This window comes from Elephantulus edwardii, unplaced genomic scaffold, assembly GCF_000299155.1.
Source record: "Elephantulus edwardii isolate Elephantulus edwardi_28Jun2011 unplaced genomic scaffold, EleEdw1.0 scaffold00086, whole genome shotgun sequence".
Lineage (NCBI taxonomy): Eukaryota > Metazoa > Chordata > Mammalia > Macroscelidea > Macroscelididae > Elephantulus > Elephantulus edwardii.
The window spans coordinates 584,686-611,509 of record NW_006399836.1 but is presented as its reverse complement, the minus strand read 5'-3'; the positions used below and the strand labels follow the sequence as shown (position 1 = coordinate 611,509).

General features: G+C 50.1%; 2 protein-coding genes across 2 annotated transcripts in view; one reads left to right on the top strand and one right to left on the bottom strand.

The window, feature by feature from the left end:
* Positions 1-1,248, top strand: part of MPPED1 (metallophosphoesterase domain containing 1) — an 84,262-nt gene extending 83,014 nt beyond the window's left edge. The window contains exon 6 of the mRNA XM_006890044.1: positions 1,018-1,248. Coding sequence (XP_006890106.1) covers positions 1,018-1,136 — 119 coding nt within the window. The 3' untranslated portion in view covers positions 1,137-1,248. The remainder of the gene's footprint in view (positions 1-1,017) is intronic.
* Positions 1,249-18,865: 17,617 nt separating this feature from the next.
* Positions 18,866-26,824, bottom strand: part of EFCAB6 (EF-hand calcium binding domain 6) — a 415,417-nt gene continuing 407,458 nt past the window's right edge. Inside the window, exons 29-30 of the mRNA XM_006890171.1 lie at positions 20,660-20,809; positions 18,866-18,988 (exon numbers count right to left, since the gene is read on the bottom strand). Of these exons, the coding sequence (XP_006890233.1) occupies positions 18,866-18,988; positions 20,660-20,809 (273 nt within the window). The remainder of the gene's footprint in view (positions 18,989-20,659; positions 20,810-26,824) is intronic.

Below are 26,824 nucleotides of genomic sequence, written 5' to 3'. Positions count from 1 at the left end.
TGGTGATGATAATGATGATGGTGGTTCTGATGACAGTGATAGTGGTCAGGGTGATGATAATGAAGATGGTGACCATGGTGGTGATTGTGATGATGATGGTGGGGATGATGGTGGTGGTGATAGTGGTCAGGGTGATGATTATGAAGTTGGTGGTCATGGTGGTGATGATGGTGGTGGTGATGGTGGTGATGGTGGTGATGATGGTGGTGATGATGGTGGTGATGGAGATGATGGTGGTGATGATGGTGGTGATGGTGGTGATGATGGTGATGATGGTGGTGATGGTGGTGATGATGGTGATGATGGTGGTGATGATGGTGGTGATGGAGATGATGGTGGTGATGGAGATGATGGTGGTGATGGAGATGATGGTGGTGATGGTGGTGATGGTGGTGATGAGGTGGTGATGATAATGATGATGGTGGTGGTGATAGTGGTCAGGGTGATGATTATGAAGTTGGTGGTCATGGTGGTGATGATGGTGGTGGTGGTGATGATGGTGGTGATGATGGTGGTGATGGTGGTGATGATGGTGGTGATGGTGATGATGGTGGTGATGAGGTGGTGATGGTGGTGGTGGTGATAGTGGTCATGATGATGATTATGAGAATGGTGGTGATGGTGATGATGATGATGATGGTGGGGTGATGATGGTCATTGTGTTGATAGTGAGGATGGTGATGATGATGGTCGTCATAATGATAGCATGGTGGTGAAGATGATGGTGGTGATGATGAGAATGAGGGTGGTCGTCATGGTAATTGCTGCATAGTATCTCAGAGAGTGATTTCCACGTGCTGGGCTCTGTGGGTAGATTATGATCTCTTTTTATCCTCAAAGTACACCTGGCAGTAGTGTTAATCTATCACCTCTAGTTCACAGATGAGGAAACCCAGCTGAGGTGTTTGGTAGCTGGCCCCAGGCCTAATTAGCCAGTAGTGGCTGAATACATGCACATGACCACCAGGTGCCCTCTTCTCCCGGTCCGAGCCCAATGGCTGTGTGCTTGCCCCCCAGGGTACGGAGTCATGGCAGATGGGACGACCACCTATGTGAACGCATCCGTGTGCACTGTGAACTACCAGCCTGTGAATCCCCCCATAGTCATCGACTTGCCCACACCTCGGAACTCCTGACTGCTTCCTGCCGCCCCTCCTTGCCTGCCCCCATCAGCGATGCCCCCCTGGCTGAGAGCATGGACCTCCACCCCTGCGCAGCAGCTGGGATGACCCATTTGGCTGTGGGGACGGTGGAGGCCTTGAGAGGAAGTGAACCCCCAACTTCTCAGCCTCCTGCCCCCCAGAAGTTGGGGCTCTGGGGAACCCCAGCAGGACCCCCTACATCACTGTTCTCTGCGTGTGCATCCTGTGTGTACCTCTTCAAAGGACGACTCGCTCACGACCCAGCTTGCTCTGGGGGTGACTGCCTCCTTACGCTTCCCTGCTGGACACCCTCGTGGGTCAAGAAGCCGCTGCCTTTGCGTGTCCTGGGTCAGATCTTGGAAATTCTTGCACAAAACTGCCCTCTGATGGAGGGAGGGGCTGTGTGCTTGGGAGCCCAGTGCTGGGGGAGCTGGGAGATTGTGTCGCTCAAGCATCACCCTCTCAGGCCTGCTTTACAGCTAAGCCCCTGGCAGGAGGGGGTGTTCAGGGACATCTCGGGAATCTGAGGAGCACCTGGCCCTGCCCCAAGGACGTGGCCTTGCCTTGCTGCCCCTTCCCTTCCTGTGGACATTTTTGCTGACTTGAACGGTGGCCTGAGAATCCTGACCACTCCCCGGTAACCTAGAGTTTGCAAGAGGGTTTATGCACTGAGGCACTGGGGTGTCCAGGACTGGCTGAGGGCTTCAATGTCATGGTAGGGCATCCCTGACTCTGTGGGAAGGCTGCACTGCACTGTAGGACCCAACATCTGGGAGTTAGAGGGGTCTAGACCGAGGCAGCTGCAGCCCTGTGCACTTGTGACCCCACGCGTGTGTGATACACAGGGACGCACACATGCACGCACGAGGCGGCCTCGTGTTTCTCATTACTTCCTCCACACAGAATTAATTCAGTTCCAATTCTGTCCCCTCACACCTCAGATTCCAGGAGACGTGCCCATAGCAGCAGCAGGTGGAACTGCTACTTCAAGTCCTCGTGCTCTGGGTAAAGAGGGCAGCACGGGGACAGGGCTGACCTGGCCTCCAGCAGCCCCACCTGACAGCTCCAGCCCCCTCTTTAAATCAAGGTGGGACGACGGTGCCTCTCTGAGGGGCAGGAAAGCAGAGGGCTGGCCTTAGGCGAGGACACATGGGGCCAGGCAGGTCTGTGTTTACAATTATGACATTTCAGCATGGATTTCATTTTTTTTTAAAAAAAAATATTGCATCAAAAGTGTATCAGCCCACTGTCCCTGGGTCAATTTTGACTCTCAGTGACTCTCCATGAGCTTCTGGGGCGGGAAGTCTGTGCCAGAGGAGGCGGCTCTATTTGTCTCCCATGGGGGTGGTCCGAATTGCTGACCTTTTGATTATCAGTCTGACACACTATGATTGTGCCCCCAGCAGTCCACACACCAGGCCCACGGCTGCGGTGTCAGGGAACCCTCCGGCAGGTCTCCTGAGCTACCGGTCTCTACGGGAAGAGCCCACTTCATTGGCCTCTCATAGAGAGGCTGGTGGCTTGGAACCATCGCCTTTCAGGTCACAGCCCAGAAAGTAAGCTCTTTTTAGCATTTGCTTATGCCTGAAAGGTCTGCCTCACTTGCCTCGCCCTAGCCCCAACCCTGGGAGTGCTCTGAGGACTTGTCTACCCTCAGATGGTCCCTCCCTGCTGGACCAAGCTGCCCCCACACTTTAGAGACAAGGAGATTGAGGCTGGAGAGGTGAGGTCACTTACCTTAAGGCAGGCAGCACAAAAGGAGCAGAGCCAGGATTTGAACTTTGGTCTCTGTTCCAGGTCCTCAGTTAGGGTCAAAGCTCCACTGTTACAAGGCTGAGTTTGTGGTCCAGCTGGCTCTCGCTCTCTCGCTCTCTCTCTCTCTCCTTCTCTCATCTCTCTCTCTCTCATCTCTCTCTCCTCTTCTCTTCTCCATCTCTCTCAGTCTCTCTCTCTCTCTCTCTTTCACCTGCCCCAAATCAGCTCTGTTGCTTTCTTCACAGAAGAGCCCTGGAACTCTAATGTGACTCCATCATCTTGTCATTCCAGGAGATCCTTCCCCAACCAAGAGCGAATCTCTCTTCCGGGGGACACCATCCGCAGGTGCACCATGCTGGCTGAGTCCAGCTTGGCTCTGCCGGATACAGGGCCTCAGGAGTGTTGCTTGTCTGGGGTGCTTCCTGGGCGCTGGGCATTGATGTGGTCTGTGGGGTCCCTCAGACTTTCACGTGTGTACTCCTGGAAAGGGGTAAAAAGGCCCTTGAATGTCTCCTCCATCGAATTTCTAAGTGGACCAAGAACAAAAAACTTACATTTTTTCCCCTAAGGTATCTTCAGAATATGGTGTATTTTTATGTGGAAAAAGAACGCTATGAAGGCAGCTGTTACTTTAAGAGAAAATTCATTAGAAGTCCGTGAGGGATGAAAGATGATGGTGTGCTCCTCAATCATTTTGGCATAACTTGATTGTGGCTGTAATTTTTTTTTTGTCGAGCATGTTAGACAATAAAATCTTTATAAAAAGAAGGTCTGCTTGGTGCCTCCTCCTGGGCTGCCTCTGGGTGTTGGGTGGGCCGCAGAGGGAGGGACAGCGTCCTTCTGGCGGGGTCCTGCGTCCTGGCACCTTGCACTCTGCTGGAGTTTGCAGTTTGAAGACCTTCCACATGGCAACAGCTGGTCTCCCTGTGCTTGCCCAGAGCTTGTCAAGTCGGGACCGGGGGTTACAGAGGTGGAGGGAGGGCAGTGCGGCCAGGACTGGACGGAGGGTGGCTGGGAGGGGGATGGGGCCAGATTTGTGTCTGATGATCAGATCTCGTCCTGGAAATGAGAGGTTCCTCCCCAGTCTTTTCAAACAAAGGGTCAGTTGCAGCCCAAGGAAATACTTGAAGGTAAAATGACCCAAGTAGCAAAGCCGCCCACACTGTAATAGTTGTGTCCTTTTCATCCATCTGCTCATCAGTCCATGAACACACTAGCCACCTCGTCACCTGTTCGTCCACCATCTACCTGTACTTTCATCCACCTACCATTCTCCCATGTTCCTCCACTGCGCTCACCACCGTCCCCCAATCCTGCCATCATTCACCTTCAATCTGTCTACCATCTACCCCTCCTACTACTCACCTAGCTGTCCTTCCATCCACCCACCATCCACCTAGCCTCCTGTCTACCCAGCATTCACGCTTTCTCGCATTCATCAGCAATCTATCCATCCACCCACCCACCATCCACCTATCCTCCCATCGTGTCTACCCACCATTCACGTTTTGCTCCCATCCATCCATCCATCCATCCATCTCTCTACTATTCATTTGTCTCCCTTTCCATCTGTCCCTCCACTTATCCATTTATCCATCCTTCTACCCATTCAAGCTCCCTCACAGACATGGTAGTTCTTTTGTCTTCTGGTCTGTCTGCTAGTTCAAAGAATACAAGGCTGCCAAGTGGTAGTTATAAACTTTGAATTTGTTGTTGTTAGGTGCCATTGACTCAACTACCAATAGTGGTCTTATTTTGGCCCATCCTCCCGACATCTGGCAGGCCCATTGGTGCAGTCACCGTGGAAGTCCATCTCATTGAGGGCCTGCCTCTCTTTCTCTGACCTTTTCCAGCATGATGTCTTTCCATAAGTCTAGTCCCTCCTGACAACATGCCTCCTGTATATGAGACAGAGTTCACCATCCTTGTCTCTGTGGAACAACCAAATTGTTGTTCTTGTTAGGTGTCATTGAATCGAATATGACTCACAGCGACCCTATGAACAAAAGATCTGAATCTGGTCCTGTCCTGAGCCGTCCTCACACTCCTGACACAGGAGCGCATTGCAGCAGTCACAGTGTCAATCCCCCTGGTTGAGGGCCTTCCTCTCCTTCACCGACCCTCCACCCTTCCCAGCATCATGTCCTTCTTCAAGGAATAGCTCCTTCTGGCAACACGCCCAAAGTATGTGAGGCAAAGCTTCATCATTCTTGCCTCCAAAGAGCACTCTGGCTGCACCCTCTCCAAGACATATCTATTTGTTCTCTTGGCCGTCCATGGGATGTTCAGTGATTTTCTCCAACACGACAGCTCAAAGGCATCAATTCTTTTCCTGTCATCCTTATTCATTGTCCAGGTCTATGGAGCCACAGATCCATAGTAGATAGACTATGGCCTGAATCAGATGCACCTTAGTTCTCAAACTGATGTCACTGCTCCTCAATAATTTGGAAAGGTCCCTAACTGCAAATTTTCTCATTGCAAGGCATCTCCTTATTTCCTAACTGCTTGTAACAAGGGTGTTAATTGTAGTTCCAAGCAAGATGAAGCTGCTGACATTTTCAATCTCCTCTCCATTCAGTATGGCACTGTCTATTGGTCCAGTGGTAAGAATCTTTTTTTTCTTGATATTGAGAAGCAAACCATACTAAAGGCTGCATTCCTTGATCTTCTGCAACAAGTGCCTCAAGTCCTCCTCACTTTCAGCAAGTAAGGTCGTGTCATCTGCATAACAGGTTACTGATGAGTCTCCCTCCAATCCTGATGCCACATTCCTCTTCACAGAGTCTATCTTCTTGGCTAATTTGCTCAGCATATAGATTGAACAGGTATGGAGATAGACCGCAGCCCTGCTGCACTCCCTTCCCAATTCCAAACCATGCAGTGCTCCCAGGTTCCCTTTGCACAACAGCCTCCTGCTCCAGGTAGAGGTTCCGGAAAAGCACAGTCAAGTGCTCTGGGACTCCCATTCTTCTCAATGTCAGCCACAACTTGTCATGATCCACACAGTCACACGCCTTTGCATAGGTATTTGCAAAGTATAATACTTTATGGAATGTGCGGAGAGCTGGAATCGGAACATAAAAAGGGAAGAACTTGCTCTGCATTTCTCAAGCTGAAAGAACTGAAAAACAAATTTAAGCCTCATGTCTCAATGTTGAAAGATGCTATGGGCAATATATTGAATGACCCAGAAAGCATCAAAGGAAGATGAAGGGAATACACAGAGTCATTGTGCCAGAAAGAACTGATTGACACTGAAAAATTTCAGAAAGTGCCATATGAACAGGAGCCAATGGTGATGAAAGAGGAAGTGGAAGCCACATTGAAGGCCTTGCCAAAAAGTAGAGCCCCAGGAACAACCAGGACAGGCTTGTTAACTCTAAGTTTACTGGGACTCCCACTGTCTCCACTGGGGTGACTCCTTGGTCTGATCCCAGGAGCTGTAGACATACAGAGCTTATAACTTGGAGAGAATAGAAATCTAAACTCCCCAAGTGGATACCGTGGAGCAATGGTGGAGGGGCCACTTCTCCTTCTAACCCTTTTTTTTCTGGATCCATGTATTCTACCTGATCAGAAGCACAACAATCTATCATGCAATCTCCAGCTTCTCTCTGTCACCAAGGCCATGTTTTCCAACTACCAGTCCTTTGTTTCTGATTTTTGCATTCCAGTCACCAGTTATTATGCTGCATCTTAACTGCATGTTTGTTCAATTTTAGGCTGCGTGTTTGAATATTGGTGATATTAATAGACCCTCTTTGCATGGGTCCACATATCATCACTGACCATGTCACACTGGAGGATAAATCCTGAGACGTTCTCGTTGGGGATGAATTTGAGGCCATTCTTCTTCAATGTGTTATCCCTGATCGTGTGAATGGTTCAGGATGGCCAATACCAGGTGCCTCTCCTCTCACTAATGCCTAGGATGTCTATCTCTGAGTTCCAGGAAATCACAAGACTAATTGCATTGGGAACATCTGCTGTCAGGGACCTCTCCAGAGTGCTGAAAAGCAACGATGCCAGTCTAGAGACTAAGGCATATCTAATCCACGCCATGGTCTTCACAATTACTTGTTATGCTTCAGAGAGATGGACAATGACTAAGGATGGCAGAAGAACTGATGGCTTTGAATTGCGGTGCTGGAGTTTTGAACATACCATGGATCGCCAAGAAGACAAATTGGCTAGGACTTTGAAGCTCCATCTCACATACTTTGGGCACGTGGTGTTGCAGACCAGGGGCAACATATTTTCATATGTAGTAATAATGAGACAGAACACCAGGAATGTAGGAGAAAAACTGAGATAAAGCAGGAGGCAAACAGTTCTCAAACCACTGAAGGGAACTGCAGTAAATCACAAAGAGAATCCAATACAGGTGAAGCTAAGCTTTCTCTATGACAACCTTCTGCTTGACTCAGGAGGGAGGGGCGATGAAAAACTCCTGTAATGCTTGAGGATTGCCTTAGTGCTTCCGGATTAATTCCAGCTGATACCAGCCTCCTTCATAACCTGATGTAGTATTCTGTTTATTACAAATATTTAATATAAAATTTGGCTTCCCATATCGTGGGGCAGGAGAGGCTGGTCCTTGAAGAAGGACATCATGCTTGGAAGGGTGGAGGGACAGTGCAGAAGAGGAAGACCCCAGATGAGATGGATTGATACAGTGACAGGGATGATGGGGGTTGGTGTATCGGAATTAGTGAGACTGGCTCAGGACAGGGCACGAGTCACAGCTACTGTAAAAAGGGTCACTATGGGTGGCAGGTGACTTGATGGCACATAACAACAACTATTATCATCCTTAGTCATTGTCCAGCTCTCTGATGCTTAGCAAATAATTGCAAAGATCATGGCCTGGATCAGGCGACATCGTTGCTCTTCAGCACCCTGGAGGGGTCCCTGCCAGCAGATTTTCCCAGTGCAATTTGCCTTTTGATTTCCTGACTGCTGGTGTCATGAGTGTTGACTGTGGAACCAAGCAAGCCAAAATTGTTAACAATCTCAATCTCTTCAGCATCTATCATGATGCCAACTGGCCCAGCGGTGAGAATCTTTGTTTTCTTGATGTTGAGCTTCAATCTATATTGGACTGCAGTCCTTGACCTTCTGTAGCAAACACCTCAGGTCCTTCTCAGTTTCAGTAAATAAGGTTGTGTCATAGCACAGGTTATTGATAAGTCTTCCTCCAATCTTGATGCCGCATTCATCCTCATAAAGCCCAGCCTCCCAAACTATTTGTTCTGCATATAAATTGGAAAGGTATGGAGGTAGGATGCATCCCTGATGTACACCTTTTCTGACTTTGAACGATGCAGTGTTTCCTCACTCTGTTCTGATAACTGCTTCCTGGTCTAAGTATAGGTTTCACATAAGACAATTAAGTGTTTTATGCTAGAACCGAAAAGGTGAGGGAAAATGGAGTTGCATTCATAGCTTAAAAGATCACTTCTAGATCCAGCTTGAAATACAATGTTTTGAGCAACAGGATAATTTCTATATGCATACAAGAAACCCTTGTTAATACCACTATCATTCAAATGCATGTAATAACCAGTCAAAAGAGGAGGAAATCTAGGACTTCTACCAACTGTTGCAGTTGAAAATAGACTGAACCAACCAAGATGAAGAGCAATAACGGGTGACCGGAATGCAAATGTTGGAAGCATGGAAGAAGGATCGGTAATTGGAAAATATGGACTCGGTGAGAGAAATGATAGAATAAGAAACACAAGTGGTGGCTATACACATTGACTTCACATGAGGAATCAGTTTGATTTTATCTGTGGAAAAAAATCATTGCAAAAGCTCAATATCAGCTGGATTGACATTGTTGGCAGCAGCAATGTGTGTTTTTCTTTTGGGGTTTATTTTGTTTGGGGTTTTGGTCAGCTTCTTGAATGTATATTTTTAATTTTTCATGATACTTGGAAAGTTATTTTCCACAATTGAATCAAAAACTCTTCCACAATTTTCTTGGTGCGTTCTGAACTTCTAATCACACATGTTATTTCTCTTGGTGGTATCTCACGTAATTATTATCCTTTTCTTCATTTCCCTTCCTCCGTGTTTATTCTCTAGCAGATTAATGTGAAGGGCTTTGTCTTCTGTTTCCCCAAGTCTATGTTTAATTTTACCAGTTATTTTGTTTTTCCCACTTTTATAGCTTCTGTACTGATTGCCTTATTAGTTTGGATTACACTTGTTTTTCTAAGGTTTCAAGTATCCCATTGGTTTTACGACTTTTATTTTTTTTCCTCCTAGCTCTTTGCTGTAGAGTCCTTCAATTCTTCATGCATTTCTTTCATCCCTTGTAAACTCTTTTGTTTGCTGTTATTGTTATTTTATATTAAATTACTTCTTTTTCATTTCAATGAACATCTACAGAGATTTTGGAATTCCATTCATTCATTGTTGCACCCTTCTCCCCGCCCACCCCACCCCCGTTAGCTCCTCTCCTTGAAAAGCAAAAGAAAAACTCCCTCATTGGTACACAATCCCCCCCCACCCCGCACTTCCCCCAACCCCAAATATAATCCATGTAAACTCTTGAACACCATTGTTTTGAATTTCTCCTTAGAGTATTCCAACAGCCTTCCTGGGCTGGACTATTGACTTGGTTTTGAGCTGCTTTTCCCTGTGGTGTCGTGTGTGTGTGTGTGTGTGTGTGTGTGAGAGAGAGAGAGAGAGAGAGAGATTGATTTAATGTTGTCTGCTGCTTCTGGGACACTGCGGTGACATTTTCATTGTAGACGTTTTATGCCTCCTTTCTTCTGGATATGTGTAATAGCTGATGGGGTGTCCGTGTTGTTTGTCATTGTCTGGTCAGCACTGTTGCTGGTTGTCATTCTAACACTGCTCAGGTGGGGTATGTGCTCAGTCTTGCTGACATGGAATGTGCGCTTTCCCAGTCTGGTCTGCTGCGAGCCTGTGGTGAGTATGGTGGGGGGACAGGCCCCCAGTTCAGGCTGCACATCAGTCTACTCCACCTGAACAAAGAGCAGACCCCTATCCCGAGCCAGACAAGAGAAAGGTGAGGCCAACCCACTGCTGTCTGCATGATTCCTTCCATGGTGACCCAACAGGACGGAGTAGAACAGCTTCACTGGGTTTCCACGGCTGTAAGCTTTACAGAAGTAGAGGGCCACACCTTTTTCGCATGGAGCATCTGGTAGATTTGAACCTGCGACCTTTTTTGGTTAGCAGCTGAACACTTAACAACTGCACCACCAGAGCTCCTTTGACTAAGAGCAGGTCCCCAGAAATAAGAGACACTCGGAGGTGTGAGAAAACATTTCGTTGGTTGTCCTCTTAATTTTTCTCAAATAACGTCTTTCTTCAGAGTCTTAAGTAACTGTTTACACAGTGAAAACTCAGGGAGATTTCAGATTGTTATCCCGACGGGAGGGGGGCCCAAGTAGACGTTTCCATGGCTGCATTTATGTTATTGCTGGTGCTTAAGATATGCAAATACATCTTCTCAAATCAGTGCAGAATATTGCGCTCGGCAGGCATTCTCTGCTCAGAAAATGCAAACATCTTTTCTAGGGGAGTCAAAGAAGGACTTTGAACCAGTTCTTCTTGTTTCAGTTATGAAACCAAAATGGACCTAATTTGTAAACTATGTGTGAACTGGGACGGTTGGCCAGAATGAGGGGAAAATACAGTGCAAAGCTCTGCTAGCAGTTTAACCTTCCTATTCTAGGAACCAAATCTCTACCAGCACACCTGGAACCAAGGGCGCCTGGCTCAAAGACAGCAGCCCACCACACCCCTTTGGAGTGTGTCAGCTGTCTACAGGCCTGGAAAGAATTCACTCCCTTGCATCAGAGCCTTTTTGAAAAGGCTCACTGGGCCTCTTCCAAATCTTGTATTTCAGGGCTTCGATCTGCAATTCTTCTTCCCATTCCAGTTGTTCTTTTTCTTCACTCAAATGTTTAAAATGTGTGTCTGTTCCAATTTCTTTTCACTGGCCATGGCTGAACCACTTCCTATAGATTTGGGGGCCTGGGTACAAGGGACCAGGTAGCAGGAAGAACCTAACCCAGCCATGCGGCCTCCTTCCCACCTACCCTTCCTGGGGAGGGAGCAGAGGCTGAGGGTTGGCCAGCTTCATGGACGTGTGACAAGGCAGTCCTCCAGGGGGCCCCATTCAGAAGGACCAGCACTTGAGGCTTGATGCCCTCAGGTGGCTGCCATCTGGAAATCTCTAATAATTTTATCCTTTAATTTGGGTTTTAGAAGTCTGATGGAGGCTTCTTGGTAGTGCAGTGGGTTAAGTGTTGGGCTGAGAACCAAAAAGTTGGCAGTTCAAACCCACCATTCACTCTGTAGCAGAAATACGTGGCCGTCTGCTCCTCTAAAGGCTGTGGTCTGCGAAATGCCGGGCAGCTCCACTCTGCCCTGCAGGGTTGCTAGGTAGTTGGAAGAGACCCAGCAACAATGTGTTTGGGCTTGACCTTGGAAGTCAGATGGGAAAACGGGCTATGCACTGGGGGCTTGCAGCCTTAACTCAGTGCTAGTCCCTCCTCCTGCTGTTTGCTTGCTTTACTGAGACAGATTCTTGGTCCAGACTTCCTGTCCTCTCTGGACACGACATTCCCCACAAAGTAAAAGATAAGTTAGAGTGCCTTGTACCACTCAGTGCTCAGAAGGAAGCCCAGTACTTGGGTTGTGGAGGCAGCAATGCTGCACTTGGACATACCGGCCCAACCCATTAATCGGACAGTGTGGACAGCTGCTGGTTTAGATGAGCCTTATCCCAAGACAGGACTATAAGCAGGCGTAAGCTGCAAGAAGCAGCCTTGTCTCTTGAGGCCGTGGGACCCAGCAGACCGTAGGGCGTTACTAAAGGTGTCTGTGGTGACAGTATGACATCTGAGAGTCTGGAAAAGTCTAGCAGAGAATCAAGGTTCAGCAGAGTCACAGGGTTCTAGAGCAAAGACATGTCACGGGCCGCGGTGAACTGCTGAGGACACTCAGAAAGCAGCTGGTGGCATGGCCAGTCGCGGTAAAAGCCCATCCTGACACACTGACAAAGGAGATTAATCAGAACTGGCTTTGACAAGCACTGTGGCAAGTGGACAATTAAAACAGACATTCGGGGTGGAGGGAAAAGAACGAACTGGGGAGGAGGGTAGAGAAAACAGTGCAACAATGAAGGAATGAAAACCCAAAATCCCTGTAAATGTTCATTAAAACGAATAAAATTTAATAATAATAATAATAATAAAGCCCGTCCTGACCTGGGTCTTGTCAAACACGCCTGGTCATGGTTAAGTGGGCCCACAGCAGTCAATCATGCAATGGAAGTTGTCCAGCTAGGATTCAGCACAAGGACCTGCTCGGACTGGCTGTGTAGACCTCACGCCACCCTCCAGTGTCACGTTGGCATCTCAGCTGATGGACGAGGGGAACTGCAGAGCGTGGATCACAGCTGGGCACACTGGTACGTCAGTGCAAGCTGAAGGTGGATTACTGCTGCGTTACAATCCTCCTGAACAGTAGCTTTAAATGACAATGGCGAGGAGAACCCCCTCTGCAGACAAAGCTTGGGGGGGGATTTGTGGTCGTTCACTGTGGGTGGAGTTACTCGAGGGAGGGACACACATGGCATCGTGGGCAGCTAATCATGGAACTGGCAGATGTCAAATAGAATAAGACAGGCCATCCTCGCCACGTCCTGACATCAGGGAAAAGCATTCTCTGAGTCACATTTGCTTTTTATGTATTTATTTTCTTTATTTCTTAAGCTAGAAGCTTAAAAGACTGGTTTTATTATCTTTTTTCTAGTATTAAAAAAAAGATAATAAAACCAATATTGCGATGGGAAAGTCTGCTGTTAGGGACCTCTCTAATGTACTCAAGAGCAACGGTGTCTCTGTGGAGACTAAGGTGCATCTGATACAGGCCATGGTCTTTGCAATCACTTGCTATGCATCAGAGAGTTGGACAATGACTAGGGAGGATAGAAGGAGAATTGACGCCTTTGAGCTGTGGTGCTGGAGAAGAATATTGAGGGTACCATGGACTGCCAAGAAAACAGATTAATCCTAGAGAGGGTTAAACCAGGCTACTCCTTGGAGGCAAGGATTCTGGGGCTTCATCTGACATACTTTGGACATGTTGCAAGGAGGGACAGGTCCTTGGAGAGGGACATCATGCTTGGGAGGGTGGAAGGATGGCGCAAGAGGGGAAGACCCTCTGTGAGGTGGATTGATTCAGTGATTGGGGTAATCGGAATGGGTGTGTCAGAGGCAGTGTGGTTGGCACAGGATAGAACAGGGTTTAGGGCTGTTGTACATAGGGTCGCTATGAGTCGCAGGCGACTCGATGGCACATAACAACGACAACAACAACTGTAAATTTTCGTCTACATATTAATGTGGCATCAGGATTGGAGGAAGACTCATCAACAACCTATGTTATGCAGATGACACAACTTTGCTTGCCAAAACCAAAGAGGACCTGATTGCTGCAGAAGATCAAGGACTGCAGTCTCCAATATGGATGGAAGCACAACATCAAGAAAACAAAACTTCTTACCACTGCACCAATTGGCAGCACCATGTTAGATGGAGAAGAGACTGAGATTATTAACAAGTTCCGCTTTCTCATTTCCACAATCAACACTCCTGGTACTGGCAGTCAGGAAATCAAAAGATGAACTGCATTGGAAAAATCTGCTGTCAAGGACCTCTCCAAGGTGCTGAAGAGCAATGATGTCAGTCTGGAGACTAAAGTGCGCCTGATGCTGGCCATGGTCTTCACAATGACTTGCTATGCATCATAAAGCTGGACAATGAATAAGGATGATAGAAGAAGAATTGATGCTTTTGAGTTGTGATGCTGGAGAAGAGATCTGAACATACTAGGGACTGCAGAGAGAATAAACAGGTCTGCCCTGGAGAGGGTGAAACCAAGTTGTTTCCTGGAAGCAATCATCTTTAAGGTCTGTCCCACAGATTTTGGGCATGTTGCCAGGAGGGACTAGTCCTTGGAGAGGGACATCATGCTTCACAGGTTGGAGGGACAGCACAGGAGAGGAAGACCCAGGATGAGAGGGATTGACACAGTAACCAGGGGAATGGGGGTGTGTCGGAGACAGTCAGATTGGCGAGGGTTCAGAGCTGTTGTGCACAGGGTCGCTATGAGTTGAAAGCCACTAGATAGCACATAACAACACATTATTTAAACTGGAACCCCAAAATGAGAATATACTGTATTTTTTTTCTTCGTTTAATTTAAAATACATATTTAAATTGCTTTTGAAACTTTCTTTTTTCACCCAGGGTTATTTGGAAATGTATAGTTCAATCACCACGTAAGGGGAGGTTTTCCAAGTATCTTTCCAGCAGTTATTTCTTGAGAACACATTTCGTATGATTTCTGTTAAGGTTTGTTTTATGGCTTTGAAATCGCCCGTCTTGGAGAACACAGCTGAGGGAAATGTGTGTTCTGCTGGTGGGAGGTGAAAGGACATGTACTCATGAATGTTGATGGCGTCCAGTTGGCTGATGGTGGTGGTCTGGTCATGTAGATCTTTACTGATTTTCCTGACTGCTAATCCTACCAATTACTTGAAGGGACAGCATTAACACTCCCGACTAATGCTGTGGGTTTGCATCACAATCAATTGGTATAATATAGTCCCCAGTGAAAATGCTTTCTATCCTCCATTGATGAGTAGGAACAGGAGTCTTAAAAGATGGGATAAATTATGTATACTGCGTTGAAACAGATGAGGGAGAGAATTGTTTAAGAGGGATACCTGATTAGGTATTACTGTCATGTCAGGAGTCCAGAACGAAGGCTGCACAGTGGAGTGGACTTGGGGGGAGGGATTGTAGAACAATGAAAGAATTGTTCTTTTACTTTTCAAAGAGAAGAGCAACTGCGGAGGAAGGGGTGGGCAGGGAGAAAAGTGCAACAATGAATGAAGGGAAATCCAAAGTCTCTGTAAACTTTCATTAAAATTAATTTTAAAAAGGGAGGAAAAATAAAAGGAAAAAAAGCTAGCGAACAGTGGTCTACGGCACTCTGGTGGTTCAGCCGGTAATGGGTTGTGCTGCGAGGCAAAGGTAATGGTTGTTTTGTTAGGGGAGGTACTATCTAGTCAACTCATAGTGACCCTGCGGGCAGTGGACCAGGACCTTGCTGTGCCCTGTACCATTCTCAGCATCTCTGAGACACCTGAGCCCTGTGTCACAGTCACAGTGTCAGCCCATCTTGTTACGGGTCTTCCTCTCTGTCACTGACCCTCCACTTTTCCAAGCATCATGCCTTTTCCCAAGGGACGGCCCATCTTCAAACAGACCCCAAGGACACGAGGCCTCTGAGGAGCACTGTGGCTGGAGTCTCTCTAAGGTTGCTCTCCGGGCTGTCCCTGGTGTGTCCAGTGAGTGCTCTTCTCCAACACCACAGCTCAAAGACGTCAATTCCTTTGTCACCCTCATTCACTGTCCTGAAAAGTTACCTGAAAAGACCGCGGCTTGAATTAGCCTCCCCTTAGTCCGTCAGATGGCACCATTGCTCCTTGGCACCTTGGAGAGGTCTCTGACAGCAGATTTCGCCCAGGCAGCATATCTTCTCGTTGTTGAGAGTGTTTTTATGACCTGTTCAATTTCTTGTTCTTTATGTTTGTTATTCATCTATACCGTCACTCACTTTTATATCATCATTCATATGCACTGCTTCGTTCATGTGTGTTTTGTTTTATACAACCACTTCTGTACAATGTGTTTTATATATTATTGATCTATTACTTTTAACTCCCAGTCTCAAGCCCCCTTATAACTTACCTGTTTCTTCACGCCCAACCCCCCACAGTCCTCTGCTGTCCTAGTCATTTTCTCGTTCTCTTTTATACCTTTCATCCGCTTTCTCTGAAACATATCTTTTGCTCTCCTGGCTCCTGGTACCAGTGGTGTTGCTTGTGGATCCAAGTAAGATGAAACCATTGACAACTTCCATCTTTTTTTGACTCTACAATCAACACTCTTGGTACCAGCAGCCAGAAAATTAAAAGACAAATTGGGCAAGTCTGCTGTTAGAGACCTGTGCAAGGTACTGAGGAGCAACAATGTCATTGTGGGGACTAAGGTGCACCTGATACAGGCCATGGTCTTTGCCATTACTTGCTATGCTTCAGAGAGTTGGACAGTGACTAGGGATGATAGAAGAAGAGTTAATGCCTCTGAGCTGTGGTGCTGGAGAAGAGTGTTGAATATACCATGGACTGCTAGGAGAACAAACAAGTTCATCCTGGAGAGGAGGAAGCTGGGCTGCTCCTTGGAGGCAAGGATTCTGAAACTTTATCTGACATACTTTGGACATGTCGCAAGGAGGGACCAGTCCTTGGAGAGGGACATCATGCTTTGGAGGGACAGAGGGTGGAGGGACAGAGAAAGAGAGAAGACACTTGATGAGATGGACTGATTCCAGCACTGGGGTAATGGGGATAGGTGTGTCAGAGACAGTGAGACTGGCAAGGGATAAAGCAGGGTTTAGGGCTGTTGTACACAGGGTCGCTATGAGTTGTAAACGACTCGACGGCACATAACAACCTCCACCACCTTGATGTTGTCCATTGGTCTATGGTGAGGATTTTTGTGTTCTTGACATTGAGATGCAATTCATATTGAAGGCTCTAATCCTTGATCTTCTGCAGCAAAAGCTTCAAATCCTTTTTCTTTTCTGCAAGCAAGGATGCGTTAACTGCATAATGCAGGTTGTTGATGAGTCTTCTTCTGATCCTGATGCTGTATTTCTCCTAAAAAATAATTCAGCCTCTTGAATGATTTACACAGATGTAATACATATGTAGGAAGGATGGAGACCTGAAATACACCTTTCCTCATTGTAAACCATGCCACGTTCTCTTGCTCTGTTCAGTGTCTTGGTCTACATGCGCACATTTAAGTGTTCTGGGACTATCATTCTTCTCAATGTTAGCCATAATTGGTTATGATTCACACTGTCAAATGTCTCTGTGTAAACGAAATATAGACATCCCTCTGCTATTCTCTGCTTTTAGCCAAGATCCATCTGACACCAGCAATGATATCCTTGATGCCCAGATCTCTTCTACATCCAGCTTGAACTTCTGAAAGCTCCCTGTCAGTGTACTGTTCCAGCCAAGGGTGGGTGGTCTGAATCTACCAGACACTCTGAAGGAGAAAGAAGGGCAGTCTCCCCTCCTTCCACTCCCTGTGTGATGTACACAGCTCACACATTACTGCCTGCCGGTACCGGTGCAGTGTCCTGCAGACTGCTGCATGTTCGTCCTCTGAAAACGGGCTGGAGGGTCAGCTAGGAGTCAGTTTCCACTTGACGACACTTAACAATATCATCTAAGGCACAACGACTGGCCTTGCCTCATCCAGGGCAAAGAAGAGTGAAGATGATCAAAGAAACAAGAAATTCAAGAAGGTGATGGGCCGCATAAATCCCAGACTCGATCACTGTGAGATCAGGAGAAACAGACACTGCTCGGCTTCCCCACTGACATTTCTGGAAACACTTATACAGGGGTCCTGAAAAGAATGTGGAACACAGTCAGGAAAGCTATCGGGTTTGACGGAGCGGGTGGGGTGCCCAGAATAGCCCTTCCAGGGCTTCACGAGGGGTACGGCGAGGAGACTACATTCTCCTGAGTTTACCAGAACCTGGCTCTTTCCCAGAAGTCACGTGTGGGTGTGACCGGTGCCTGGAGGACTGTTGGGGGGGAAGGAGTGTCCTGCAAGCATGTTCTCAGGAATAGAGGCCTGGCCACCTGACACGATGGCAGGAAGGCACAATGTCACATGGATCCAGGACAGAGAAGATGGCAGGGGAGGGGCAGCCCCGGAGACAGTGTGGTGACTGCTGGCACGTGGACAGCGAATCAGGATGAAAGGAGGGGACTGGTGCCTTCTTGCGTGGTGCTGGAGGAGAGCACTGAGTAGTCCACAGACTGACAAAAGTACAGGCAAGTCTCTCTTGGGAAAAGAGCATCCACAGTGCTCCTTGGAGGCAAGGGTGACAAAGCTTTGTCTCTCATACTTTAGACATGTCACTAGGAGATGCTATTCCTTGGAAGGGGACATCGTGCTCAGAAAGGAAACCCCCAATGCGATGGGCTGACAGTGACTGCAGCAATGGGCTCGGTGTGTCAGAGATTGAGAGGACGGCGCAGGATGAGACACGGCTCAGATTTGTTGTTCAGAGGGTCACTGTGAGTCGTACTGGACTCAATGACATCTAACAACAACAACATAGTGGAGAGCACTTGCTGGAGAAGATCAAGGACTACGGCCTCAATACAGATTGCATCTCTACATCAAGAAGACAAACGTCTTGACCACTAGACCGGCAGGCAACGTTCTGATAGACGGAGGATGGACTGGCGTTGTTAATGATGCCATCATCCTTGAATCCACAATCAGCATTGGTAGCGGCAGGCAGTAGACGTATTACATGGTACCGAGCAACAACGAAGCCTGGCTGGCCTGGAGGGCGCGTGGGGAAGGGAGTGTCCTGCAGACATGGCTGCAGAGGTCCACCAGCAAGCCAGCACTCAGGAGCCGAGGCTGGACCGTGTAACAGGGACAGCAGGGGGACACAATCACTCAGATGCAGGACAGAGAGTGACTCAGACGAGCGACAGCTCCCAGGACGACTCCAGGCCCAGCAGGTGCCCAGGAAATCCCGAGATGTTTTTCCTTTTATCCCTGGCAATTCTTTTAAAATGTCAAGACTCACTCCTGCAAAGACTCATGGTTTTATTTGCTTGGACTTCTGAGGAGGGCCGGGCATGGCGGGCAGGCTCTGCCGGAGAGACCCGCCTGCGGAGGGGCAGGTGGTGAGCAGGGGCCTGCAGACGTGCTGGGGATTGGTCAGACCCCTGGTCACAGGACTTTCTTGGTCTCAGGGCAGGCACTGCGTCCCATGTCTGTGTGGGGCGGCCACCAGCCCTCCTACTGTAGGAAGGCCCGCAGGAAGTCATTGTAGGAGATCTTGGAGGACAGTGCCTTGTCATAATACTCCAGGATGTGGAAGAACTCCTCCTCAGAGAGGTTGATGCTGTACCGTCGCAGCACCTGGGATGGAGGGACGAAGGAGGGCCGTCAGGAGGGGCTGGCGCCGGGCTCCCCTTCAGCCTTACGTCCACCTGACCTTGGCCGGGCACCCGGTCAGTGTCACGTCCACCTGACCTTGGCCCCCACCCCACCCCTGCATCTGCCTGCATCTGGCCTCAGGTCCCACCCTTCAAGCTGCTCCCACCTTCATAACAGCAGACCCCTTACCTGCTCTCTCTTGTGCCCTGACACCTAAGACCTGGAGAGGGGTGCCAACCACCCTCACCACCCCTTCTGCAGGGTGTGTCAGGACACTGTTTCTCTGTGCAAGCCCTTAGGGGTTCCTGAGCAGCAGAGGTGGGTGGGGCCCCACTATGTGCTGTGCTCCAACCTTGTGTTATGGGACTGGGCATCTGACCGTGTAGGCCCTGGGGGGGCCAGAGAGACTCCCAGCTGGGTGTGCCCCCATTAGGCTCCACACTGGGAGTAGAGGACTCTGCTGTGGAACCAGACTTCCATTGTGCAGGCCCAGGAGGCACACGGAGGTCCCACTGTGTGCTGTGGGGCTGGATATCCATCTCTGCAGGCCCAGGAGGCACACGGAGGTCCCACTGTGTGCTGTGGGGCTGGATATCCATCTCTGCAGGCCCAGGAGGCACACGGAGGTCCCACTGTGTGCTGTGGGGCTGGATATCCATCCCTACAGGCCCAGGAGGCATATGGAGGTCCCACTGTGTGCTGTGGGGCTGGAGAGCCATCCCTACAGGCCCCAGGAAGCCCACTAAGCCTCAGAGCCTCTCCTCCAAGCACAGGTGAGACCAGTGTCCCTCCCTAAGCTCCAGCCTGGCCCTGTCTCCTGGTCTTCACACCCCACCACTGTCTGTCACTGGTTTACTCTGAAGCCCAGATAGACTTCAGGGATCCCCACTTTGTGAGCATGTGGCCTTTTGCATGCCTCCTTCCATGTCTTGACTCAGGCTTTTTCCTGGGTTAATATTTACTCAGTGTTTCTGATCTAAGTTCTTTCCTAGTGGCTATGGGTGGGGGTGCAGAGAGAAATTGGGGGTAGGCAAGACATTCCAGTTCAAGGGCACTTATGTCATTTGATAAGGGCACAAATAACTCACCATGGGGGTGGCCTGTTCCCTACCAGGATCAAAGGTGAAGCAGGGGCCTGTGTGGAGGGAAAGCTGGGGAAGGGGTCCTGGCCATGGGCAACATGTGGTCACAGTCACCCCTGGGAGCTTTTACTAAGAGAGTGTTTCCTCTGCCCCCTCAACTCTCCCCAGAATGAGTGTTTTGGGTGCTGGCTCTGGGGGGGCAGGAGAGAAGCTAGGGGTACTCATGTTGTGGGGAGAGCAGAGGTGAGTGGGTGGGCCTGGGCAGTAGGACTCGGCTCTGAGGGTCTGCTCTGAGTTTTCTGTAGGTCCTGGGAAGCGTTGGTGGCCTTGTCCCCCTGACTAGACAACACAGACCACATCTGGGGCCCAGCCTGGTCAGTTGAGGCGGGCCATAGAGATAGGCTCTCTCGGGTTCTAGAAACTTCTGGGAAACCTGAATGGGTGGCTAGTGGGGACACAGACCTTGGTGACTTGGGGTCCTGAGAAGGGAGGCCTCTGGGTGGGGAAGGACCTGGGGTGTCTTCTGGAGCTGGCTGCCCCGGCCAGGCCGCAGGTACACAGGTGAGCTCACCGTCCGGAAGTCGTCCACACTCAGGAGCCCCGTCCCGCCCTGGTCGTAGGTTTTGAAGGTTCTCCGCATCGGCCGCCAGCAGTGCAGGATTTGGGGCTGAATCCGCAGTAAAGCCGAGTAAAAGGAAGACGTCTCCGCTCCCGTTTCTTTCTGAGAAGCAGGGGAGGTGGCGTGAGGCAGGTGGGCCAGCTCTGCCTCCTGCTGGTCTTGGTCCCCGGGCCCACCGGGCTCCAGAAGCCAACCTCAGAAACCCAAAGACCTGGCCCCCGGCCTCACCGGACTCCAGAAGTCAGCCTCATAAACTCAAACACCTGGTCCCCGGCACCACCAGGCTCCAAAGCCAACCTCACAAACTCAAACACCTGGCCCCTGGCCCTTCCTCTCTACAGTTTCCAGGGAGAGGGCTGTTCACAAGCATGGCTCGCACAGTGCGCCCTTCCCTGCCCCAGTGAAGTCTTGAGTGGTGCAACCAGTTAAAGCAATCCGCTGCTAACTGAAAGGTTAGCTGTTCAAGTCCAATGGTTGCCTGTAAGAAAGGCCTGATGTTGTGTTACTATTTCAGGGACCATCATGTCGCCTCCCAGTCACAGCGACCCCACGTCCTTCAGAGCCAGATCCTGCCTGGTCTGCGCCCCCTCCAGTCTCTGCTGGGTCCCAGCCCAGCGCCGCTGTCACTGTATCAAGGCCTGTCGTTGAGGATCTTCCTCTCCTTCGCTGACCCCCCTTCCCAGGGACTAGGGACCCCCAACAACATGGCCAAGTATGTGGCAGTACAGTGCCACCGTCTGGCCTCCACAGAGCACCAAACCTCCAGGAAGGGGCTGTGCTTCTGCCGGGACAGCCTGGCTGGCTCCTCTGGCATCCTCGGTGGGTTCAGCATCCCTCACCAACCCCACAGCTCAACGACATCACTTCTTTGGTTTTCCTAATTCACTGTTGGACTTCACACGGATATGAAGCAACTGACATTCCTGGCCATTTCCTAGAAAGCTGACTACTGGAGCCCCATGGAGCCCAGGTCCACGGCACCCCATCTTCTCCTGGGAAGCCGACTACTGGAACCCCATGGAGCCCAGGTCCACGGCACCCTGTCTTCTCTTGAAAGGCTGACTACTGGAGCACCTTGGAGTCCAGGTCCACGACACCCCATCTTCTCCTGAAAGGCTGATTACTGGAACCCCATGGAGTCCAGGTCCACGGGACCCCGTCTTCTCTGGAAAGGCTGACTACTGGAACCCCATGGAGCTCAGGTCCACGGCACCCCATCTTCTCCTGGGAAGCCGACTACTGGAACCCCATGGAGCCCAGATCCACGGCACCCTGTCTTCTCTTGAAAGGTTGATTACTGGAACCCCATGGAGCCCAGGTCCATGGGTGCCCCATCCTGCTGTGCTTTCTGGCCTGTACGGAACACCCAACCGCACAGCCTGCTGGCCGGCCCTCCCAGGAAGAGGCTGCCCTTTCCCGCTTGGAGCCGCTGGTGGATTTGAACGGTGGGAGACCCTTAGCCTTTGGCTAGGACTCCACCCGAGAACTGCAGCTCTCCTTCACCGACTCCTGGAGTTCTAGGAACCTAAGGTTCACGGCGATCGTTGGCAGAGCACGTCTACTGGTGCCTTTTCCCCAACAGCGTGTGCTCACTTCCTGTCTCCATCACGTGGACTCACATGTTCTTTCAAATCTTTTCCTGCTGCTGCTGCTCCATGCTTAACAGACTACTCAGCAACCCTGCTCATTGTCGGTGAGTCAGAACAAATCACAGCAAAGTCAGCAGCTTTTCAGAGGCGGGAAATCAAGCAGGAGATCACCCATCTCTCTCCTCAGAGCAGCTGGTGAGCTGAAAGTGCCCGTCTTTAGGTTGGTAACACAGCTTTCTAGCTACAGGGCCAGCAGCCCTCCCTTACAGACTGCAGTACAGCACAACACAGTCAGGAAATCAGGAGACACCCTGGGCAAGTCTGCAGTTAGGGACCTCTCCAAATCATTGAGGAGTAATGATGCCAGTTTGAGGACTAAGGTGCATCTAACTCAGACCATGGTCTTTCTGATCATTTGCTTTGTATCATGATGCCTTTGAGTTGTGGTGCTGGAGAAAAGTATTGAACATACCACAGACTGCCAAGAGGATTAACAAGTCTGTCATGGAGAGGTTGAAACCAAACTGCTCCCTGGAAGCAAGGATTTTGAAGCTCTGTCTCACATACTTTGGGCATATTGCCAGGAGGGACTAGTCCTTGCAGAAGGACATCATGCTTGGAAGGGTCAAGGGACAGTGGAGGAGAGGAAGACCCCAGATGAGATGGATTGACACAGTAACTGGAGTAGTAAGGGCAAGTGTGTTAGAGACGGTGAGACTGGCTCGGGGTAGAGCGTGACTCAGACCTACTGCGTATAGCTATGAGTTGTGGTCGACTAGACGGCGCATAACGACAACACCACAGCTCATCCGTGCACTGGGAGACCAAACAATCAGGTGACTTTGTTGTGATGGCTCAGAAGAGCCTGGCAGTGTCTGGGGGCTGGCCTGTACCTGAGCCAGACCGCCTCTCTGGCACCTGGCGGACCCTGCGCTTGCACCTAGGAGGAAGGGAAGTCTGTGTATCCTATTTCATGGACTGCGGATGGTAGGCACAGGGGGTGATGGGGCCAGATAAGGCCGGACTCTGGTGCTAGCACATGGGGTTCATGCTATTTCCGGGACCTTTGAGAGGGACCAGATACTTGGCCAGCTCCAACATTGTTTTGGGGAAAAGAACCCACGCACAGCTGTTCTGGTTGGGGTCTTCTAGAGGGTTATGATAAGGAAGAGTGAAAAAATAAATATCAAAAGGAAGTCATTCTATCTCATGATTGGCACAGTGCACCGTGATGGTTTCATTTCTTCGCTGTTAGGTGGAATACATGCTTTAGTAGATTTCGCCCTTCACGTGTCTGAATTGCACCAGTGACCAGGTGCCAGTCGGGGTGACACCCCTGGGAACGGTCTCATGTCGGTGTGCTGCACCAGAACTCAGATTAGCACAGAATTAAACTGCTGTCAACATTTACATCATTTAGCGCCTAGAATGGACACCCACCAGGTGCTTCCTGGCTTTCTGAGCTGCCAGTCAGCTTGTGGCATCCCTGGGTGAGGACAAACGTGTCCTACGAAGTCTATTGCCTCACCCCCAGGGGGGGCGGGAGAAGGCCCTGCATGGTGCAGCAGACCCCAGGTCCTGGCTCTGACATTGCAGGAAAAGGTAGAGGCAGAGCTCTTCTCCCCAGAGGGAGGCCTTTCTGCTGCGGGGGTCGGTGGGCAGAAATCCCCTAACTTGCCAGGAAGGGTCATGCGGGAGACCCTGGTTCGGTTTCTGCAGAGGCACCTCGCTCACAGGTTTCAGGGGTCCATGCAGACTAAGATGCACTAGGGCGTGACGTCTTCCTGAATGGACTTCGGAAAGCCCACCCATGAAAACCCACGGGCCATGATGGTCTGACCCACACTGTCCTGCTGTCCGTGGATGGGGTCATCACACATGGGGCCTGACCTGCCAGCAGCTTATGGCCGCTGAGAGGACAGGGACTGGGACAAGGTGAGCCGGAGGAGCCATGTGCCAACGGCAGCCTCATGGAGATGTCCAGCAGGAAGATCTATCGGTGGGGGGGGGCAGCCCAGCTACCCCGGGGCAAGCAGTCCTGGAGGGGTGTCCTGAGCGCATGCTGGCCTGATCCTGGGACAGTCCTTCATCTCCTCCACTGTCTGTCCACTCCTCTGCCCCCTGCCTCCCAGGGCCCAGGGGTGTCCTGCTGAGGAGGGAGGGGGTGATGGAGGGAGGTGTGGGGGGCACTCAGAGCTCCCCACAGGCACACACTCTCAATGTTTAAGTCTCACTCACATCCTCCTTACTGGAGCCCACAGACATTTATGGGGAGGGAAGCAGAGACCCAGAGAGGTGGGGACGTTGTCGTCTGCAGAGTACCCCTGCCCTTGCCCATCCCAGAAGCCTTTGCTGTGCTCTAGAAATGCTGCCTCTGGTCACAGAACTGTCTCAGGTCACATTTTTTTTACCCTCGGACTCTGCCTAGACTCTTGTTTGCTCCTGTTTGCCCAAATGAGAAACTACTGTAACGTGGTCCCTGACTTTGCAAAAACTCAGCATGGATGATGTTTGACTAACTCGGCTCCCTCAAATGCTGACCGCTGCACGAGGGCGGGCGGGGGTGGTGGGGAGGCTGGAGGGGGCCCAGCTCAGCCCCCGCCCCGTCCTCAGCACCCCCGCCCCCACCTCAGTGGAGTTGAAGGCCAGTGTCAACGGTGACCCAGATCCATGCCTGACACCTGCATCTGTTACTGCATTCAGTTTAAAGTTAATTCCCTGCACCATAAATCTGAAGGAATGCTATCCTTGGAAAGACCACGTTCTGAGCCTGGAGAAAGAGGAACGTGGGGGACAGTGAGGATGGCAAAGCGAAGGACGTCCACGGCTGAGACCAGGAGGCACTTCCAGAAGCTGGTCATCAAGTCTCTTCAGAGAAAGAGAAAATTCCAGACAGTGTGCTGTGAGTGAGGTTTACACAGAAGAGATGACCGGGGACTCTGAGCCACTGTCCTCACTCGGGCCCAGGCCTGGCCCTGTGGCCACGGCTGAGGAACACATTAGCCAAGGAGGACCTGGCAGCAAATATACAAATGCACCAGCCCCAACAGTGCAGAAGGGACAGTGCAGGGGTGAGCGAGTGAGTGGGCTTCCGTGTTGTTAGGGGCCATTGTGTCAACTGCGACTCCCAGGGGCCCAGTGAGCAACAGGCGAGAGTCCCACCCACGCTGTGACGTCCTCACCATCTCTGATCCACCTGAACCCTCTGCTGCAGTCACTCAGGGGCTTCTCTGTCATTGACCCTCCACCTTTCCAAGCACGATGTCTTTTCCCAAGGCATATCCCCTCCTAATGACAGGGCCAAAGCATGTGAGATGAAACTGCACCACCTTCGCCTCTAAGGAGCCCTCAGGATGCACCTTCTCCAAGACATATTTGTGCTTTTGCCTGTTCGTGGAATAGTCAGTGCTCTTCTCCAACAGCCCAAATCAAAGGCGTGGATTCTTCTGTCATCCTTATTTACCATGCAACTTTTAGAGGACTAACAAGTGATTGAAATGACCATGGTGGCTGGGATCAGGTGCACACTGTTGTTGTTATGTGCTGTCCAGTCGCCTGTGACTCAGAGCAACCCTAAGTACGACAGCCCTAAACCCTACTCTATACTGTGCCAATCGCACTGCTTCCGAAACACCCACCCCGATTACCCCAGTCACTGAATCAATCCACCTCATAGAGGGCCTTCCCCTCCTGCACTGTCTGTCCACCCTCCCAAGCACGATGTCCTTCTCTAAGGACCGGTCCCTCCTTACAACATGTCCAAAGTATGTTAGATGGAGCCTCAGCTCAGAATCCTTGCCTCCAAGGAGTAGCCCAGTTTAACCCTCTCTAGGATTAATCTGTTTGTTTTCTTGGCAGTCCATGGTACCCTCAGCACTCTTCTCCAGCACCACAGCTCAAAGGCATCAATTCTCCTTCTATCCTCCCTAATCATTGTCCAACTCTCTGATGCATAACAAGTGATTGCAAAGACCATGGCCTGTATCAGATGCACCTTAGTCTCCAGAGTGACACCAATGCTTTTAAGTACTCTGGAGAGGTCCCTAACAGCAGACTTTCCCACAGCAATATGTCTTTTAATTTCCTGGCTGCTGGTGCCAACAGTGTTGATGGTGGAGCCAAGCAGACTAAAGCTGTGTACAATCTCAATCTCTTCACCATCCATACTGATGCTGCCAATTGGTCCAGTGGTGAGAATCTTTGTCTTGATATTGAGCCTCAATCCATATTGAAGGCTGCAGTTCTTGACCCTCTGCAGCAGGCACTTCAGGTCCTCCTCAGTTTCAGCAAGTAGGGTTGTGTCATCTGCATAACACAGATCGTTGATAGATCTTCCACCAATCCTGACATCACACTTCTCCTCATAGAGCCCAGCTTCCCGGATAATTTGCTCTGCATACAGGTTGAAAAGGTATGGAGACAGGACACATCCCTGGCGTATGCCCTTCCCAATTTTGAACCATGCAGTGTTTCCTTGCTCTGTTCTGACGACTGCCTCCTGGTCCAAGTATAGGTTTCTCATTAGCAC